Genomic DNA, 21590 nt, shown 5'->3' on the forward strand with positions numbered 1-21590 from the left:
ACAACCCTGAGGGTTCCCTTTAAACGTAGACCTATACATTTCACTCGCTTTCTGCTGTCACATACCACCTATTTATACCTACTGTATTTTATACTGGGTTTAATTTCCTTCCACATGCATATTAGCTGTTAAGTGGTTCCTTTTTTACCTTCACAGTCTAATGAATGAACTATAACCTTATATATGGCTGTCCAGTGGCTTGATTATTGTATTATGGTCATTCATTACATACTAATGACTTCCAGTCAGAGTGATTTCCCTCTGGCTAACATACATACAACCTCATCGCTGCATGCTTCATCAGATTTCATATGCACAGCTCTTATCTAATGCGCAATTACCTTGTGCAGTGGGATATAGGCCATTCTCCTCTGTGGCAAATAAATACTGCACAGTCATTATTCTATAATGCTTCTATAACCACAGTCAGTTGCTTTCAATGGTGCAAAAACGTTTCACTTGAGTACCACACTTTCATTTGTATTCACGACAAAATATGAATTAAATATTTAAAAAAAGAATATATATATATATATATATATATATATATATATATATATATATATATATATATATATATATATATATATATATATATATACACTAGGGCTGAACGATATGGACAAAATTTCATATCTCGATATTCATCGCTCGATATCGATATGATGCGATGTAACTATAGGATAGGTGAAAACTAAGCATTTTTCAGAAACTTAAAAACATAATACAAAATATATATATATATCTATATATCTATATCGTTTATATCGTTGCTTTTTTGATATTAATATCTTGAATGTTCATATCTCGATATCGATACGATATAACTTTCAGCCCTAATATACACATAATAATTTATTGTTATTAATCATTTTTACCAAACTGTTTTTCTTATGAATGACATCATGCAAACACCTATGTCTGAATGATGGCAAATCCAAAAGGCCCACAGCGAATGAATGTGCAATGAATTATGCTCCATTCACACTTTTAGGGCCACAAGGACCGACTCCAGTCACCCTCAACTCTCAAGAATAAAGCCACCTCAGAAAAAACTGTTGTACCTTAATTAATACCATTAATTTTCTCTAAAGCAGAGAGCACATGAAGTACAGCTCTCCTTTGCGTATTCATTCTTTCACCCTCCATGTTATTCTTTAAATGATGGCGGTTTACATAGCTCTATAATAAATTGGCAGAGGACCACTGAGTCATTCCAGCTCAAAGTATGTTCTGAATATGACAAAGAGCCACTCTTTCAAATGAACGCTGACCTGTGTGGTCATGAGACCTGCTGCTCCCACTGTACTCCCATCTCTGCTAAAGAAAGTAAATGAGAAATCAATCAAACACTTAAGCTTCATTTCATTGTGCAAAAGCAGTGATCCGTCACGGGGTGTTATGGTTCGAGACACCCCCTGCTCTTCTGCAAGGTATATGACTGCTAACAGAGAGAAATTCCAACATGCAAACACACGGCCAATGTAGAGGAAATATCAAAGGGTCAATGCAGTAGTGACGTTGGTCTCAAGGCTGGACTCCGACAAGCGTCTGCTGATCCTTGTCTGTGTGCAAAACAAGGGCACAATGAAAAGCAGGCCAACATTTCCACACTTGGTCATCAATACTAAATATGCCAGATGCCGACTGAACTGGATCAATCCATTTCAATGAAAGGCAAAATTCTGTTGTGGCATTATCAGTGCCTAAAATCCACTGTGTGCAATCAAAGGAAACAATCAGAGTGAAGTAGGGCTCCAAGGTTTATCAATATCGAATCGCAATCAAGGTTTTTACTACTACAATAACCTCACCTCAAGAGGCTTAGGTTTTTTTTCTTTTTTCTTCTGTCTCTGGCATTTGAGTGATAGATGTTCACGAATAACAATTATCGAGTCTTGCGAAGTGGTTCAGCTTCAACAGATAAAAGTTTGAGTTTCCATAAAGCAGATTCTTAAGTGTTTACAGAGACGCTATGTGACTTATTCTAATCACGTGGCTGTCCCCCAGAGGTACTCTGAATGTCCGGGAAACTCCTCCTGAAGAGGGAACTGTCCACATAAAACCATATATTTGTGTATTGTTCTAATGTGGGAACATTTGAGCAAGTATATGCTGTTTGACTAAAATCTGAAAGTAACACTTCCTTCACTCATAATTTTAGCAGTTTATGTATTTAAATGTATGAAATACAAAAATTGAAATGTATGAAATACAAAAATTGAAATGTATGAAATACAAAAATTGAAATGTATTAAATTGAAATGTATGAAACAAAATTTTAATTTAAATGTATGAAACAAAAATTTAAATGCATGAAATACAAAAATCGCAAATGAAATCGCAAGCACAATATTTGTCAGAAAAATCACAATTAGGTTTGTTGTCAAAATTGTGCAGCCCTAGAGTACAGTATGGATAGTTTTAAATAAATCATGTCTAAATGAAGTCAGTGATAAAAGTCTGTGTCACACTTTCACACTGGCTCCTCATTGCAATTATAAAATATGCATACAGGCTTTCAAAAGTGAGTCCATGGATAATCTTTTTCTGTTAATGCAATGGTATGTCAGAATTGCATGACAGTGCCACATAATGGCCAGTAGAAGAGTAGCAGCATGGATTACACTAACCACTGATAAGACACGAGACAAAGCAGAATCGGATGACAACTGATACAATATATTCACATCATGGCCATTTGAGATGAACACATGCAGGACGCATGTCACTTAAATGTGCCTTTTTTGTGGAAAATTGCTGGATTTAAGGCAGGTTAGACAGGTTAGACAGATCCATAAGATTATTAGATGGGGAACATGGTTTTAAAGTGAGAATTTGCATTTTGCATCTGTGGATCTTGTGGGAGATCCATTGATATTTTTATGCAGAAATGAGAATTAGGGGTATTGAAGACTGACTGAATGGGAGCTAATTAATGCAGAAGTTAGAATGATGTATTGTGTAAGAAGTATTTGCTCATATTCGCATTAACTGTATATGACATTTTGAGGCTGTAATACACTAATTATAATCTTTTCGGGCTGACGTAGAACATCTCTTGCAGTATGTCAAATACCAAAAGGACAAAATAAATAGTCTCTGTTTGGTTAAGGAGAAAAAGAAAAGGGAAAGTAATTTCTCTAAACACAGTAACAACAGGTATGCATTTTTTTCTGACAATATAGCCTATATTCATTTTTCAACATAAGAAAACAATACCTTTTTTAATATTAAATTTTAGCTTGAGTTCAGTATATTGTAGGTGGCATAATCGTAGATTTAGCCTTACCAACAGCCTATAGTACACAGATCAGGATGTGCAGGATCAGAAAACCAATAGCAGAGTTTATTGAGAGAAAAAAAAAACTGGATTTATAGTGATTTGTTAAAAATGATCATGTCAAACTGCTTTGAGTACAACTCAACTCTCTCTGAGAAGACACGTGTGTTCAGAAGTGGCATGCATGCATCTGCACGGCTTGTGCTCTACAGAAAATTGTATAATAGGAAAAATAATCTCTGAATACCCCCAGATCCAAGTATAAATCCCTAGTCTGGATGGCTTTAGCATTAAAAAAATATTTTACAGGGCTATAATCCAAGTCGTTTCCAGTGAAGGCATCACTGACACATTGCTATCTGTGCTTTGCACCTGGGTCTCTTCAGCCACAGGTCATTTAATGCACAATCTCAATTCCCACGAGACAGATCTATTAAATAAATCATGATCGTCCCCAAAAGGCTTTTTGCGGTGTCAAAAAATAAATAATGATTTAAATATGCTGCTAAATGTTGCCATGCTTTATGGAAAAAGAGAGAAAGCTGCAGAGTAATGTGTTCAAGGACACCTGTTTCTTGCAAAGTGTATTTACCGAGGAGCTTCCTGGCTCTGCACTGCTGCACAAGCCATGTGGCACAGCATCCCATCTGCAGTCTCCACACTGCACACAACAGAAGACAGCATGCTTAACATGTGATGAACACCAGACAAAAGCACAATGGGATTATAGGGATATTCATATGCACAGTATGATGCTACATTTTTTATATATATTTTGTTAATTGATTAGTGAGGTCATATCAGTGCAAGATCATTCAAGTTAAATGTGCATTCTAAAAGCCCAGAACAAATGTACTGAGGCAGAGGATCCATATAACTTGGAAAGGAAATATACTTCTCATTTCACAGAACAAATATGTTATGAAATCACTGAATCTCTGGCTTTGCAGTGGTAGTCCGTGGAAACATGCATTCATGGTCATTAAATAAGCAATTGCAGTTGATTTTTTAAAGGAGTTGCCACAGATTTGGGCAATTGCCGGTGGTGATGTTGTGTATGAAAATTTGATGTGCAATGTGCATACCTAACATACACTAAGAAGGACAAGGGAACAGGAATAAGTGTCCTATTTTTGTCTTTTTATGAGGTCACCAAAAAGCAAGTCTGCTTAATTTGTACAGATGTAACAGTGAGGGAGTTTTAGAGACACTGTCGCCATGCTCATCTCGCAGCAACACAGAACTTCATCTTGATTTAAGCAAGCACCCTCAATAGAACTGTGACAGCGAATAGTGAGGTGGTTGTGTATGGACACCAGAGCAGAGACGACAGCACAGGGAGGAATGAGACGATGGGAGGGACTGCTCAGCACTACACTGTTCCTTTAACGCAGCGGGCCCCTCCTCCGCACAGCCCAGTAGCACAGCCGAGTGGAGCTGGCAGTAGCCCGAGCTCCACAATAAACTCTGGCATCAGCTTCCCTTCATCCGCCAGTCAGCGAGGAGGCACAGTGCGCGCAGGGGAACGCGTGGGGACAGAGGGAAAGACCCAACAAGCGGGACAGTGGGGGTGACAGGGCAGATAGAGCAGGAGGGGAGGCTGTCATCCAGTACAATGAATCATTCGACTTTCCCTTCCTCACCGCCGTCGCACTTCTCCATCTGACGCCGCTTTCTGACGGGGATGACGGCAGGCTCAGTTTCAGACGAACACTTTCACTGAGTGAGAGTAACGGATGTAGCATCTCCAAAAAAAAATCTTCTGAAACAAGGCAATCTCTTGATCACCTCCAGCTTCTTCCTCTCAGCATCTCGACTATCAAGACTGTTCGCTTCATTTTCTCCTCATCTTCCACAAGTGCACCTCCGATGCTGAGCCACAGAGTGAAAGAAGCTGACTGATAGAGGCTTCTGTCAAGACAGTAAGTAGGGGAGGAAAGGAGGAGAGGTAGGAGGGAATGCAACTCAGTGTGAGAGCAAGACAGTGCGTGTGTGAGACAAGAGGAAGAGCGAATGAAGCGGACAGAAGATGTTGGTGTGTGTGTGTGTGTGTGTGTGTGAAGAAGAGACTGCAAAAGAAGCGGCATGATATACCGGTCACTACTGATTCTCTCTGTGAGATATAGGCATATCTGCAGCAAAGTGATGCCAAGAAAAGGTAAGTCGGTGTGTGGGAGATAAGTGATGCTGAGTTTAGCTGAGGCTTAAAATCATCAACGCAATTACTTCCTGTCTCTCTCATGACTTGCTGCGTCCGCTCAGCCCAGGGAAAAAGAATGAAGGGTGTTTAGAGAAATGAAGGGCACGTGATAGAATAACTAATGTTTTTTTATGTGTGTGGTTTTGTTGGTCCAGGTACCATGTGTGATTGGCCAGCAGACCCAGAGGCAGTGGCATCGCCCTGGATTCGACGAGAAGCGTCTCTCTCCCCAGCTCGTTCTCTAGGACTCCACTGGGAAAATTTCATGGGATTTATTTCATGCTACTGGATGGCAAGCAGCTTACAGCCACTCTGAAATAGAGATATACATTACCACATGGAAAAGAAGTAAAATAATTATCCAATCACAGCACAAGGAGGCGGACCGGGTTCCCTTAGCAACAACTGAAGGAAAGAAGAGAATCCTTTTCTGTTCTCTCTTTTTCCTTGTTTTCTTTTTTCTTTTGGGGGGCACACCCCAGTAGACTGCCACGGATCAGCATTTTTGACAGGACTTTAGGAGCAGTGCTATACAAGTCCACCCAGTTTCTACATGAAGGCGCTAGTCCCAGTCCCACAGTGGTGTCTGGCGTAACTCCATCATTTTTACATTATTCCTCTGCAAATTCCTTTTACTCGTCACATTGTGCTGCTTTCTATTCATCTCAAATCCATGTCACCTGGAATTAGCCCCACAGTGTGGGAAGATTGTGGGAACCGTCCACCTACGTATTTTATTTTTCCTTTCATGAACATGAAGTGAAGGACATGATTAAGTCATCAGCTGCAAAGAAACGATTGAAAAGCAGAGTTCATATCTTTTCTGAAGTTTTTCAATGGTGCCCTTTTGAAAAGGAGTCCTCAAAGAGGAATATCTGTTTTTCACGGATTTAACCTTTCCTATAGTCACACGTGAGGAACTCAAGTCTCTTCCATCAACAACAAAAAAAGATTATAACTATTTTAAAGATTGAGCCATTGCAGTGATTCTATTTTTCTATGTAAATGTAGGATAGCCTAATTTAACAAAGGCCAAATATGACCCTGATTTTGTATCGTAGCAGGCCAATATGTCACTGTGTGTAACAGGTAAAATAAATCCTACATGACAGACAAATAGGTCTTTCCCTCATTCGACAGAGCCCTTTTAAAATAGAATCTGCTTGGGAACAGTTTCAAACACTGACACAGGAGATGAGTTGGCTGAACAAGATTATGTAAGAGCCCCATATTACTTTGAGCCCATGTGCTTTGCTTCCTTGTTTTCCATGGATTTACTGTATTCCATTTTCCCTATGCGTGTTCATTCCTTATTTCCGGGAGAACCTCTCCAAAGGCGTGGATGTCAGAGTGTGACCCAGTGCCGAGTGTGCAGGCCAGGCCAGGCGTTTGGGCTGCCCAGGTGCTTCTAAGATGTTGAGTTCTCCCTGCATGGCCGGGGCCCCTGTTCGGATCAGTAGCACTGAGGCTCCCTGTAGCCAAAGACATGGACCCCGACTCGGCTCCCCCACACCCTCAACCTGTCGGCCACTGGCCCCACGTCACCCTGTGAAGGATGTCCCTCAGCAGAGCTCCGGCCCGGGACACCTCTGAGACCCCCAGCCCGAGAGAACGCATTCGCAGCCACATGAAGATGGTGATCGATCAGCTGGAAGGCATTCTCAAAGAGCTTAAGGATGTGGCCAAAGAACTCCGGGAGGTGAGCCCTTATTTCTGCTGCATGTATATGTACTAGGCTTTGGGGACTTGTGTGTGGGATGTAGCATGTAAAGTACTGAAAGTGAAGGAACTTTAATTCTGATGCTTTGATTTTTGTAGTGTGATAGTCTGCTTCCATTCCAATCCCCCAGTCGCTTTCTTATTGTCCTTACTGTATGAACGTCCTTCATGTATTCAGTGGTGTCTTGGGGGAGGTGCTGTTGATGTGAAGGGCTGTTGAAAAGCGGCAGGCTGAGATAAGATAAGACTTTGTAGTGCAATTGTTACATAATCATTTTGTTAAGGATCAGCTGAATTTCTACATTTTTGCCACAGCCATAGTAACACCAGCAGGCCGGAGTGTGCGTTCAGCTGCACTCCACAAACGGGAGCACATATGGCACTGACTTTCATGAGAGGATGCCTTCAATAATGTGTGACGAATGGCAATAAGATCTGCACCTGTGTGATGAAGCAAAAAATTATCATTGTCATTGTGTTAAAAATAGTGCGTGTGCTGCGGTGTCCTATAAGACAGACCCCCCCCCCCACACACACACACACATTGGGCTTTGGATCCTGGCATGTGTAGAGCAAAAAGGCGGCTTCTGAGAGTTGAGCACCAGATGATGGCGCATAAAAATGACCTCAAGCTTAGGCTTTCGAGCAGAGACGCTGAAAGTGCCATAACGCACTCCATCACCACCACAATCCCTCCCCTTTCTGTCATGGCTGTCCTGCTCCTCACTGTTCCCTGCTTTATGTACTTGCGCTGTTGGAGGTGCAAGGGCAAGGCACCATAGAAAGCAGCTCCTCTCCGGTGAGCACGAGGAGCCGGGGCCCATGCGCACAAATGATTGATGATTATGGGACAAGCGCAAGTGGAATAAAGCTGGCTGGAGCTATTTATAAACAAAAACACGGCCAGCGCCTCTGCCAGAGCAAACACATATTACCATCCTTATCCCAGACCCCATTAGAGAGGTCTATGCACGGTGGCACCGATGTCTTTTTTTTTTTTTTTCTCAAGGAGAGCATGTATTGAATTGGCTGAGAATTATTTGAGCTGTCATGACAGGCATAATGGCGTATCAATATCCTGCAATTAAGTGACCTGTGAGATGGCACGCTGCAGCAAAGGGCAACGAGAGAAGGGAATCAAATGCTGGAAAGCCTAATGTTCCATAAAGTCTCTTGGCAAACAGTGAATGCGTCGAAATTAATAATGGATAAAAGAATGATGAAATTAAATAGGAAAGTATGCCGTGTATGCCACACAAATGCAGATACAATGCAAGAGAATCTGCCAACATGAATATCAATCGGGGTCGGACTACAGTACATCACCCCAAGACATTGCACTAAAAGTGTGAGCTGATCTCAAGATGTTTTGAAAGCAGCTCACATGTTGTGTTTATCCCACAACACGTCGTGACCTTTGACATGTACAGTGTGCAGCATGTATTTAAAATATCTCCAGTCCTGCCCACTGCATATTACATATTACAGCCCAATGCCGCGTTGTGCAGGGAATGAATAACACAATGACAGCAACACATGGGATGGTAATCATGAGCGAGTCTATTTATAGAACCGTTTTGCCTTTTAGCCAATCATTCACTTGCAAGATGAAGATTATCTGTAAGACACGGTGTACGGCATTTACAGTAAGACTATTTACCCATCGTCTGACCGCTGGAAAATGGTGATGGAAAATGGATATAGCACACAATGCGTGAAAGCGACAGCCACATTAGCTCTTGGGTTCATTTGTTCTGTGACTAGTCTGAACAGTATCACCATCGCGAACACCCGCGCAGTTTTTGTTTTCTTTATTTGGCCGGAACAATGCATGAACACAGATGAGACCCATGCATGTAAACACATTTCCATCCGTTGCCCCGCTCTTGAGCTCACACACACTCTGCTTCATCCTCGCTGATAGCACACGCCCAGTAATGCAATGATGAACATCTGAACAAGAATCCATCCGGTTTAGATGATGGCTTAAGACCTTTTGAATACAAGACGACGAACAGCTTTCACAGTTTAGTTTATATCGAATCCAACCATACGGATCCAACAGCAAGAAGTGAAATATTGTTTGTTCATTTCTAATAGGATTGTAATGCAACGGTACGCTGTGTGTCTACAATGAGGAACAAGATGTGCACAAAGTAGAATGGGAAAAAAAAACATTTCAGAAATGGGTAGATGCAAAATTGCAGCAAAATGTAGATGGCAATGATCAGCAGCGCACTACAGTAACAAGAGTAATGGACTGTTATTATGTGGATGTGGTTATTATGCAGAAGCCTCCCCTGAGTAGACAATGCTGCACGCCTATGCCACTGCTCAAGACAAGCAAACACAGGAAGGCAATCAGGACTCGTCGAATTAAAGCTCCAAATGAAAAGAGGAGCGAGTATCGGCCGGACAAAGAGCTATTATCAGCAGCCGAGTACAGCACGTCCAGCACACTGGCATCTATCAGTCAGACGCAGAGGGCCTGCTGCTCACTGCCGGCACGTACTTATCATGTACTGGAGACTGGCTTATCACTTGTACTCACCTAGAGGCAGGGACCAAGCAGTGGGAAAAACATGCACCTAAGTAGGAATGCTTGCCTGGCTGTGAGTAGTGGCAAATGTAGCCATCTCTGGACATACTGCGCACAATTTTCAAAGACCAATGTTTCAATAAATTAAAAGTTCTTTCAATTTTTAAAGCAACAGTGTGTATGATTTAGAATATACATACGTCGCTTTTTTAAAGGACAAAACAATGTACCAAATCAAGAGAGCGTGTGACTGCACTGGGACTAAACCTTGAAGTAAATCATCCTCTCTGTCTTCCACATTTGGGGCTTCTTTGTGCTCGATCAACGCAATGTCTCAATAAATATGCAAAACCTCCCTCATCCGTGGTCTCCTTCGGTGCAGACACCCTGGCACAAATGGACTGGTCAATTCCATTCCCTTTTATCACCTAATAGCGGCCTCACATTCCCATCGGTGGCTGTCAAATCAATGTACTTTTTGCTCAAATGGAGTGCGGCGCAAATGAACAAAAGGGTGTCTCTCTTTCATGTTTGAGTTGTGCTTAAATGGTGTACTATTTTTCCCTCTATGCATGGAGGTTAGGTATTCCAAACACAAACACCTGGACTCGGATCAGTCAGTCTGTCAGATGGTCACTGTGGCCTCCCCACTATAAGACACAAACCAGGTATGACACCTTCATGTTGGGAAATCACAGACCTGTTCTTCCACTGAGCATAGCTTTCAAGCTAATCAGAATCGAACCAAACAAGAGTTCGCTCATGGGAAACTAAAAACCAAAATCAAAGAGCCACTTTTGTCCCACAGAAGTAGTATACTATCATTCGGTGAATTTTCCCTGCTGAGCCTGCTGCTGAGCTGGTCAAGGAGCAGAAAAGTGCCTCGTAAGAACAGTTCAATATCTAACCAGGAGGGCATTGCTCTAATCACTAACAAAGGGGAAACACTATTGGCCACACAACAGTCAGATTAGAGAGAGCAATTTTTGGCTCTTAATTGTGTTAGTCACTAATTAGTGATAAATGTACATAACCATTATACTATCTAATCTATCTAATTAAAAGACTGAAACGTACATGCAGTGTTTCGTTTTTAGAAAAGCCAATATTTTCTAAGAAGAACAGAATTCATGATCATCATAATTAAACAGCTGATCATAATCGATGAGCGGGGAATTAAAACTTGCGACATCATAATTTCATGTTTGAAGCAGCCTGTAACCCTGAGCAATGCTGAGAGCTCACTCAGTGAAGTCCTCTTCAACCAGACATACCTGGGCCAAAAGCCCTCTCCTCATTAAACAACATTTGGAGGAAATGACAAGCACCCGCCCGCCATGCCTGTCAATTTTCTCTTCCTTGCCTGACCTCCTTTGTGTGTGGATATTAAACTCCTAAATTAAACTCGGTGACGTGCCGCCTGCTGAGTTCTCCTTGCGCAGAAACAGTCTAAACAATAAAGCTACAGCCTTGGGTCTGATCTAAAGAGTGTACAATGGCCTCTACAGTAGGGACAGTGGGTCTGTGTTGGATATCTCCTCTGGTACCTCTCAACGCACTAATGTGTGGAATTGCATATGCAGATTTCACAACTTTTAAATAGCAATGTCTTAAATCGTAGCATTCTTGTGCCTTTTTTGCCTTGTTCCAAGCAGGGCAAACAGAGGAAGAAAACCTGCTATAACTTATATGCACATTTGTAGCTTTGAATACCATCATGATATGCAATAAGACGTTGAAATCTGATAAATGTATGAAAAAGAAGTGGGCTATAGTGACAGTAAACAATGGGTTAAGACTTCAGCATCATCTAACCTTGAGAGCTGTGAAGAGAATAGAACTGCACCAGGCAAGCGATCCCCTGAGTCTCTTTTACCTAGCAGTGCTGTGGAGATTCAGCTTGTTTAGTATGCAGGAGACGCATATTGACTAGCCCATCATGCCAGTAAGACCCACTGGATTAGTGGACCTTTGCTGTGCATCCCTTTGCGAACTCTGCACTTTGACGAGTCTTTAGCAAAGTTAAGGCTGCGATGGTAAATATCCAAATCTTGAGCCTCGCTGATTGAATTGGATTTTATCATACACTAAAAACAAGTCATGCATCCAGAAATGTATATTTATCTTCCTGTCAATAAAGAGTTAGTCGAGACACACCTAATCACCTGATTTTCTTTCTAACGTGCCTTGGCAGAATATGCTATACTGAATGTTTAACTGCAATTCATGCATTTCATTTTCAAAATGCAAAATCAAGCATTTTCTGGTTCAATCACTAGTAATTAATAGGCCATAAATAGTAAAGCAAAATAGCTTGTAAAGATATGAATAAGAAGCTTATTATACAATTATATATTATCATATAGTGGGGCCATATGTATTACTAAGCTTTTGCTACTAATGCTTATTCATACCTTAATAATACTTAATGAGCATTCCTCAGTATGAAGCGAAACCAAAAAAGGTTCAACCTGCAGGACTAAGGCTAATGCATAACAGAGCTAAACCAGACTAAACCAGAAGCTAGTTTTTCCACAATTAATGACACTTCGTTGGTGAATTCTGAGTTCAGTTTCCTTGTGTGCTGCACTTGATGCAATATTGTCATCATTTACAGAACACATTTTGTAAAATAGTAATAAACTGAATTGTGCTCAGCTTAAAAGTGAGTCTACTTTAATATTTGAGAATGAAGATGATAGTTTCGTCCCCGCGCAGGATTGCGACAGACTGGGTGGAACAGCCGGGATCAATTGTCGCAATTGTGTTTGGTTCGTGGGTGTGTTTGGGATTGTTTTGGCCTATCTCTGCGCTGTGAATAAAACCAGTAGGCTGTAGTTAATGGTGTGAAAAATGGGATCCATCGAAGTGCACAAGCAAGCGTCCAAGAATAGCTACATCATTTCATTGTGTCAAAGCATACTGTAGTCAGCGAGGGTGACAGCTGGCATTTCATTAGCTCTTCATCGCCATTGAATCACAGGAAGCAAAAAGAAATGTATTTAAAAATAAAAATACAATCTGACTATGAAAAACTGAAGTGACCCCTTTCAATAATTAGGACAGTAATCTCAGCAGCGTATTTAGCCACATTTGTTATTATTATTTATGCTTATCATGAAGTGTCATGCACTGACCCCGGTGCAAATTTGAACAAGCTTCAAACAATGCAAGATCTGATTGCTTTAACTCCCAATGAATGTATCTGACGGGAAACTGAAATGGTCAATTGAAGAAATGGTCTGCACTGGATTGTTTTTGTGAAAACATTCTTATTTCTTTTATGGGAAAGAAAAGATGTAAGTTTTTTAGTTTCAGTTTTACTTGTAATGCAGTATATTGTAATTCTGCATTTGTTTTAGTAAACATAATGTGCACCATTGTTTCATCATTGTTTTTTTGTCATTTGGAGATATGTGACCTATCCATGTCAAACAACACTGCAACAAACACTAGAAACAAATACAAGCAACAGGCTTAATTAGCATTAACACTTAATAATGCAGGATCATGTACATCTAAAGGAAATAATTGCAGTAGTTCACCTTGTTATGTGAGAAGAGCGTAGGGGTTCAGAAATGCCCAGAGAAGAGTTTTTTTTTATTACTGGGATTTGTGCTAATCCACATAATTAATGCTAACTAGACAGAGATCCATTCAGCATTCAAATATCATTAATTGCCTCCCTTTATATTGAGCCTGTCAGTCTGAATACATTAGCAAGGAGTCAACGGCCTAGGGTATCATATTAATCTCAGTTCTAGCCCACAGCTGGACTCCACTCTGAGAAGAAAAGTTTCATTTTGGAACAAAATGAATAAACAGAGATCCCATTCATCTGCACAGATCAGAAGTTATCTCACATAGACGGATAAATGTACCAAAGGAAAAATAACTATATTTGAGATGCTTCTCAAATATTCTCTCATGGAAACACTAGGGGGGGGGAAAAACACAGACACAAATAGACCTTTGCTTTTTCAGCACTACTTTTGACAACTGCTGGTTTGGTTGCAAAAACAAATAGTTTTTTAGGATATTTTGGTTTTGGTAGCAGCTTCCTGGCCCACCTGACTCATACTTTAGTTAAATTTGTATCCAAGGGGAAGACATATTTCCAGCACAGAGTCGAGTTTGGGCCAATCCCTGTTGTTAGACCAGGTGTTTCAACAGCCGCAGTAATGAGCTACACTTCCACAGCAAAATGGGGGGCTGCATGTGAGAGAAGAATGGCTTTTGCTCGTAATTGCTTCTAATTGTTCCCTTTCATAATGAAACGTTCAGTGATGAATGTAGTCGTGCCATTGTACGACTACCTTAACATCTTCTGCCTTTGATGTTAAACTACTTGATTAGGCAGTGCTGAGAGTCTCCACAGTATCAGGGATCTCCCCTCTCCTCGTCTGGTTGCTCCTGGCAGCCCACACTCAGCCAGTGGCACCACTGTCATTGTCAATAGCATGACAACACAGCGCCTAATGCAGGCAGAGATGAAAGAGGACTGGCAGAGGGGACAGGATAATTATTCAGGCACACAGTTAAGAGCAGCTGGGGACACCGCATGTCAACAAACTGTTTGGGTGATTAATACTTTTGTCATGCGCGTAGTCACCTGTGCAGTTTGGCCAAGAAGACAAAGGCAAGATCCAGACTTTTATGCAAAATAGACCATACAGAAAGGTTTATAAAGGTGAGCAAACAATTAGACTTTTTGTTATGCTGTGTTGTCAAGGTTATTATATGATGAGACAGCGTGTTGGGAGTTACACCATGTTTGCTATGAGTTCTGATGATCAGGTCACTGCTATTAATTATTATTCAAAAACTTGAAGGAGGAACTGAGCTGCAGTTCCAGGTGGATTAGTTTCACTATCTACTTATTATATCTACTTATTGTCATGCAATTCTTTTGAGGACGACCTCCACTCACATGGTTCAGACATTCGTTCAGACACTCATTGTGTGTGCTGCACACTGTGCCCAAACACGCAGAACTTGTTCCATGGTTGTAGTAATGGTATGAAACAGCAGAAATATCTGACAGCTAAAACAGCGCCCGTGTCCTCGATTCAACTATGATTCATCCTTTTAAGGCACACATGAGGCAGCAAAGATTGTTTAGTAAAAACATAGAGCATATAAAACACTATGGTAGACTTACTGTCAAAAAGTACATGGATAGATTCCACAATAGTTTCTTGAAAGCAAATGGCCACGAAAGCACACAGTCAAGGACTGTTTTTAAACCATGAACATTCTCATGTCTTTGAAGCAAGGAAACAATACCCACACTATATACTCTTCTGTCTACTTTACAGTTTTAGATCATGGGTGTGTTTTTACGGTATGGCTGAACAATTTGGGAAAAGTATATGTGTCAAAGCAGAGGATGATTTTGGGAGGAAAATAAGCTCTAAGTGAGCTGTAACTGTATTAGAGGTTGACTGATCGGCAAGTGTGTTTTTCATACTCTGACACTCCAACTAGTTTTAGAATGATTTTTAATGTGCCTCTGAAGTGTTTTACTAAATGTTTAAATTGTAGCCAGCTTTTACCAGGTAAAAAACTGCATAACAGCACGGTGCTTGTGATAAAACCTGTGATTATTCGAGATTTTAGGTGCAGAGCTACACAGCCATTATTGAAGCTGCATTAGTTTTGTCAGTCAACAGTGACGCTAACATCAATGGGTTTGCAGTAAAATATCTGCAGCGATAATACTTTATTAGTATATTTTTATTTATTGGGTGACTGTTTTTTTTTACTGTAGTCACGATTTTCAAGCAACAACACACAAATGCTCGGAGCTGGTGTAGATTTTGCGTTAGTGCCACTGTAACAGATTAGGCTAGGGCAGATGCGCGGCACTACTGTGGTGATTTATAGGGGGCATGAAGGTCATAGCTGGGATTATGATTATTGGAATCAACTGTTTGCGATGGTAAACATGGCAGCATGATGGAGTGGCCACTGTAAGGACTTTCCCAGTTGGAAGGCGAAAAGAGACACAGAGGTCATCCGTTGTTTGGGTTTGAATAAGGTGGAAAAAGACAAATAGAACAAAGTGTGCCTAGGCATCTCCATTTGTTGAATACCATCAAAGCTATAGATGGAGGCATGCAAAAGGGAAAAGTGAGAGAAGTCTTATCTGTAGGCCTGCAGACAACAGTTCCATTTTCAGAGCTGGAGAACAGTGTGAAAAGTGCTGGAGGGAAGTGTGGCGCCAGGAGGGTCAGCAGTTCATTTCATAATCCCATGGCTGCAAGTCATTCTGAGATACATGACAATGAAAAAAGACGGAGAAAACAGGTCAGGCTATTTAACACCTGTCATTTCAGCATCTGCGCTGGGAGCAGACCACAGCGCCTGTAAGCATATTCACACTGGCCCATAGGATACCCAAGACACACTTTTCATGCTTTTTTTCCCCCTCGCTATTTTAGATGGCACACATTTTTCAGAGTGACATTTGTAGAAATATCCTTTGGCCCCAGAAAGCATCAGATCTCCATTTCTTGCGTCACTGCGTTGAGTAATTTGTAATAACCAAAAATAGCTTTGGACTACATTTACTCAATGACATCTGCGATGACCTAAATGGAGGCGATATTAAATGGGCTGAGAGGAGCTAAATTTATGGTAGAATACTTAAAGGGCTATATGCAATCCAAAATATGATTGTAGTTGCTGGTTGTGTCCTTTACAAATAATGGTTATACACAACTGAAAATAGATGAGTAATAGTCACAGCTTTACTCATAGTTTTGACGTTCAGCATCTCTTCTTTATAATTGGTACTTTGCTCGTACTTCAGTTGTTTATGTGAATGTATTTGTGTCCTTTCAATGTGAAAGGGAGTGAAGCAGAGCGGTTGTAAGGGTAAGGGCGTAGGCACATGAAACCTTACGGGTAGAAAAAATAGAAGAATTTGGTAAGATTTAATAACGTAATACTAATTATAAAATGATCCCTGTGAGGTAGTGTAGCAGTGAGTGGCAAAAAATGGCTTTAGAAGGAGAAGCTCAGGAGCCCCCAAAAAAGTCATTTTCCAAAGTGGAAGTTTCTTTAAAGTACCACCAACCATTTCACAGTCGCATCATTGTCCTTCCCTAAAAGCAGACCACACCTGCCTAAAACAATGGCCAATTAGTCGGCTCATTCCACATAACTGGACAAATGCAATAATACATGACCATATCTTCAGGTCGAGATTTAAATGTTAAAAATTTAAAGCAGTGCTAAGTAACTCATGCCCCTAGAGGCCATAAGCGCCACTGCAGGTGTCGTAGCATGTTATGGTTTTTTACTCATTAATTGTCCGTGAGAGTAAATACTACGCCGACAGAAAAGACAAAAGGTGAGAGGGATATTGAACATCCAATTACACAATGGAGATAATTTTTCTCACTCAAACTTGGCTGTAAATACTGTTTAAGTGGCGCTAGCCCGCAGTTAGCTTTGCCTGTTAGCCTGCTAGCTTCTTCTTTGTGATTCCATTAGTGTGTATTGGGGCCTCCGATCCGGTGCAGGAAAGCTGCAAGTGTGGTTTTCTGGCCAGAAACACCAGGGTGCGATGAAAGACGCACCAATCATCCCATTAACACTTGTATTACCCCCAGAGGGACTACGGAAAGGATTTATTGAGGTAAACAAGTTACTTCGTACTGCTTTAACAAAATTTAAGAAATTCACAAATAATAACCGGATATATCATTATACTTCTTTAAAACAAACAGACAGGTCTTTCAAAATGGTGGGGCAAGACATCATCAGCGATATCACCGGAGAAAAGTAGCCCCCCTCACCAAACACTTCCCAGGTGGAAACAAAGGGAATGTCAACTATCACAAAACAATTAAAGGAAATAATAACCTTAACCAATGAACAAAAACAAGTCAATTAGAGAGATGCCTTTGTGTTTTTGCTGTACAGGAGGTATTTATATAAAACTCTAAGAATTGATGAACTAATAAGACTAACACAAACAAAACCGGGGATTTGCATGTGCAGCTTATTAGACTATTACAGCTGTGAATGTGAAAAACGAATGGACAAGTGGTGTATAAAACTCATTTCGTCACAATCCATTTTGTGGTCTAGGAATTTAAGTTCTTAAATTCACAGAGCTTTTCAAAATCGAAATATAATAAAAATGGAAATCTCAATATGGTTAGACGTTAACAGCTGTGCCGCCCAATGGCAAATTTTATCACAGAGCTTCGTTAGGTTTACTTCCAAATTCTGTGACTGTACGAAATGTAATTTAGTTACATTTTCATTCATTTCATTTTATTTCTTGTTAAATAATCCTGGAGTGGAAATAGTTTTTGTAGAATCTCAGATTTATTTAATAGTTGCATAAGTCAATCGTGTCTGTGTTTATTAAATTTATACCTATAGCAAAAACAAACATTACTATACATTGCATAATATGTTATGAAGTAAACCAGTATATTTCTTGCAATTTTGCATGTTTCCACAACCACCGTAAAACCCCCTTTTAAGCTTTCAAAGACACGTTGATGCTCCAAACCACTCATTTTCCAGCTAATATTGTTCCAGCTGATTGCTTTAGAAGTTCAAAGTGTTGGTTCAGGGGAAAGAGGACTAAAGATAAACCTTTCCTTTGACATTTTGTGCTATCATAAAACTGTGTCTAGAGAGTATAAAATTAGGCGGGCGTGTTAAGGATTCCAGTTAAAAGCTTGCTCTTGCGCATTAACTTGACACACACACTAGACAGCATGACCTTTACACATAACATGGCGTTAATGTAAATCTTGTGCTGCTCAAACTAATTGAGGCCCGCAGCCAAAAGATCACAAGTGTTGCTTTGACATGTCCGTGCGTGGAGACCTGTGTGTGTGGATTTGTCAAACACATTCTCGTCTCTCTTGACCACATGAAGCTCTGCGCACTCTCTGGAACAGGGGTGACACCATTACTTCACGCGCAGCCTAATTGCATAGACATTACATTGGCAGGTAGGGGACTGGGGAGAGCCAAATGTTGCAGGAGAGGTAGCGGGGTGGATGTTCTCAAATTCACTCTGACAGCTCCTGCCTGACTGACAGATTGATAAAGGTTGACTGCAGCCAATCCACGCTGCAGGTAGAAGGGACTTTGGCTCCAAACTGCGCCAGGCTCGAGGGATGGACACTTTGTGGTTTGTGAAGCAGAGAATATTTGTGAAAAGATTAAATTGGATTTAAATCTCCACAATAACGGTTGGTGGCCAGGCAATTAGATGTACACAGAGCAAAACAGAGCCCCACGCTGTTCCCTGCTCGCTGTGGCCTGCCGGAACAACATACATATGCATAAAGCTAAGCTCGGGGAGGTTTTTTTGAAATGTTTTTCTCACTTTCCTTACAGTCTCCCAAATAGTTATTACTGTGAAGACACACTGGTTAAAACACAAAAAGTGCAGAACCCTTATAACAGGCACATCCTAGAAAACAAATGTCAGTTCAGGTATAAGGCACTTAATTCACAATTTACTATTGATAAATTTGAAAAGTGTGCACTTTTTGTTTTCTGATTTCTTTTTAAGTAATATAATAAGCTATTAGAAAGTGATGAATAATAATTGTGCACATTTTCATAAGGTTTACCAGAACAAAAAATAGAGGTGCTATTAAATTTGCTGTAAGGAGATAGTACATTTGTGGTAGAACACTTAATTCAAAAGCTGATTTTGTTCTAGTGATACAGAAGATACAAGCAGGCATAGAAAACCAATACATGGCAGTATGAGGTCATTTATCAAGCGCTTGTTCAAGTGCAAAACAAGGAGCACATGCAAAAGTAGAGCAAACCGCATGTGCATCTCTCATTTACACATCAGATTCACAGTATAGCTGACAATAATGCACGCCATGTCAAATTAGGTGCTAAAGAGTACATGCTATTTTCCAGCTTCCACTCACTATTTAGTCACACTGATTCCTAATCATTGAAAATTACATCAAATTGCGTTAAACGTTACTTTGCTGATTTCTACTGCATCTGAGGCTGATACATGAAAAAATATGGTTGTACTCAAATGAAAATAGAAGAGTAAAAGTTGACAGCAATGCAGAGGATGTTTAGCAGAGCCAAAAGTCACAGCTTTTCCCATAATTTTGCAAGTTGATTTTCAGCATCTATTCTCGGTAACACTGTATAATGGGTTGAACAACGAAACATAAAATGCTATGCATATTTTCACAAGATTCACAGCACAAAGGCGTCATAGAACCATATATTTAGACTGAGGCACAGTTGAAATTAGATCTGCCCCAAGAAAGACCTCATATTGCACGTCACATACACACACTAAAAATACATCCTGAGACCATTTCACGAAATTGACTTGGACAAACAAACACAAGCTAAAAAAACAGCAGTATCAAGTCACAATAACATACTCTAATGCCTATTCAATATACACAAAGTCTATTGAAAGTCAGCGTGTCCTGGGCCAGTAATGCAAACTTATTGGCATGCAGGGCAGAAAGGCACCCTGACACTCCAGCCAACCATGAAGATTCATGAACTCCATTCTATTATCTATACATCACTCTGTGTGTGTGGCCCTTTTTTTTCTTCAACTGACAATATCACAGCACAACATTTCAGTGCAAGGCATTCCATCCTTCAGTCCCTTGATATTTGGTTATGTTCTTGGTGAAACTAGAGGCATCATAGAAAATTCCTTAACAATGGTGTATTTAATTTTTGCTGTTTCAATCCCAGTTGTCCTTCCAAAAGCAACCAGACAACTTTATTCTTGTCTGATGTTAATTGTTTTCCATTCCGTTTGTTACACATTTGAAGGAATCTCCAACCAAATTAGCTCTGAACTCTTTAATCTAACATTTCTTACATAAAGCTACGCTAAACACTTTTGTCAGCTTAATGTCTAAAACGTAGCAAAAAGCAGTGCCCACAATATCGATCCTCTAAGCGATCTCAATTTAGGTGTATTACTCACCTGATGACAGCTTTTAGTAACTCGCTCGGACCACACTTTGGACAAGAAACATCCATTTGGCCGAATTACCCTGATGACAGCCTTTATGTAAACTTTTGTGACAGCCCGTACTCACACTTTTCCACCATTTTTCTACTTTATTGGCTTCTGCTCCTTTATCTGCTTGCGCTGTATTTAGTGTTGATGATTTCCAATGAGAGAAAAAATAGGCCATTGGATTCTCTTAATTCACTGCACACACACTCTGCCCCTGTCATTTAATTGATGAATGCATCCTCTCTTCTCTTCCCCCATTCACTCTCTCCCTACAAAGCTATCCATTTATTGCCACTTCCATTAAACGAAGCAGAACGGTGAGTTTTGGAGCTGAGTGCCGGTATCTGGAGCCTAATGAATTGCACAGACTGCAGTGATTGCAAGAACATGTGCCATTTCAATCGGAGGGCGCTCAGTGACACGTCTGGAGTGACAATGAGGAAGAAGAATGGATCACTGGACAGAGCACACATACAGGACCCATAGGTTTTACGTCATTAATTAACACGAGGAGTATGAGCAGCTTCACCACAGCTAAAATCATTACAAATACTTGTGTATAGATGTGATTCCTTCTGAAGAACAAGGTCTTGAAATAACCTTAGTTAATCAAGGTCAGATTTAGAAGACTTCAAGGATTTGGGCAAACAATGAACAGCTTATCAGCTACTGAGAGACATAACTCTTCAGCCGAGGGGCGTAGAACCAGACCATGAAGGGAATCTTGAACTGAAATAAAAAAGATAAGTACATTTGTCCTTGATTTGAGTAACTAACTTCAAGTCTCAAAAAATATCATTGGACTAAAAATGTTATTAAAAAAGATTAATTTACTTTT

General features: G+C 40.4%; 1 protein-coding gene across 2 annotated transcripts in view; it reads left to right on the forward strand.

Annotated features, from left to right (window-relative positions):
* Nucleotides 1-4687: 4687 nt before the first annotated feature.
* insyn1 (inhibitory synaptic factor 1) overlaps nt 4688-21590 on the forward strand; it is a 30221-nt gene continuing 13318 nt past the window's right edge. Inside the window, exons 1-2 of one of the 2 annotated variants that reach the window (XM_079555583.1) lie at nt 4688-5205; nt 5639-7182. In XM_079555583.1, coding sequence (XP_079411709.1) covers nt 7039-7182 — 144 coding nt within the window. In that variant the 5' untranslated portion in view covers nt 4688-5205; nt 5639-7038. Of the gene's footprint in view, nt 5206-5296; nt 5442-5638; nt 7183-21590 lie in introns of those variants that run through there. The other variant, XM_079555584.1, reaches the window with a different exon arrangement.

The sequence above is a fragment of the Gobius niger genome, assembly GCF_951799975.1.
Source record: "Gobius niger genome assembly, chromosome: 4".
NCBI lineage: Eukaryota > Metazoa > Chordata > Actinopteri > Gobiiformes > Gobiidae > Gobius > Gobius niger.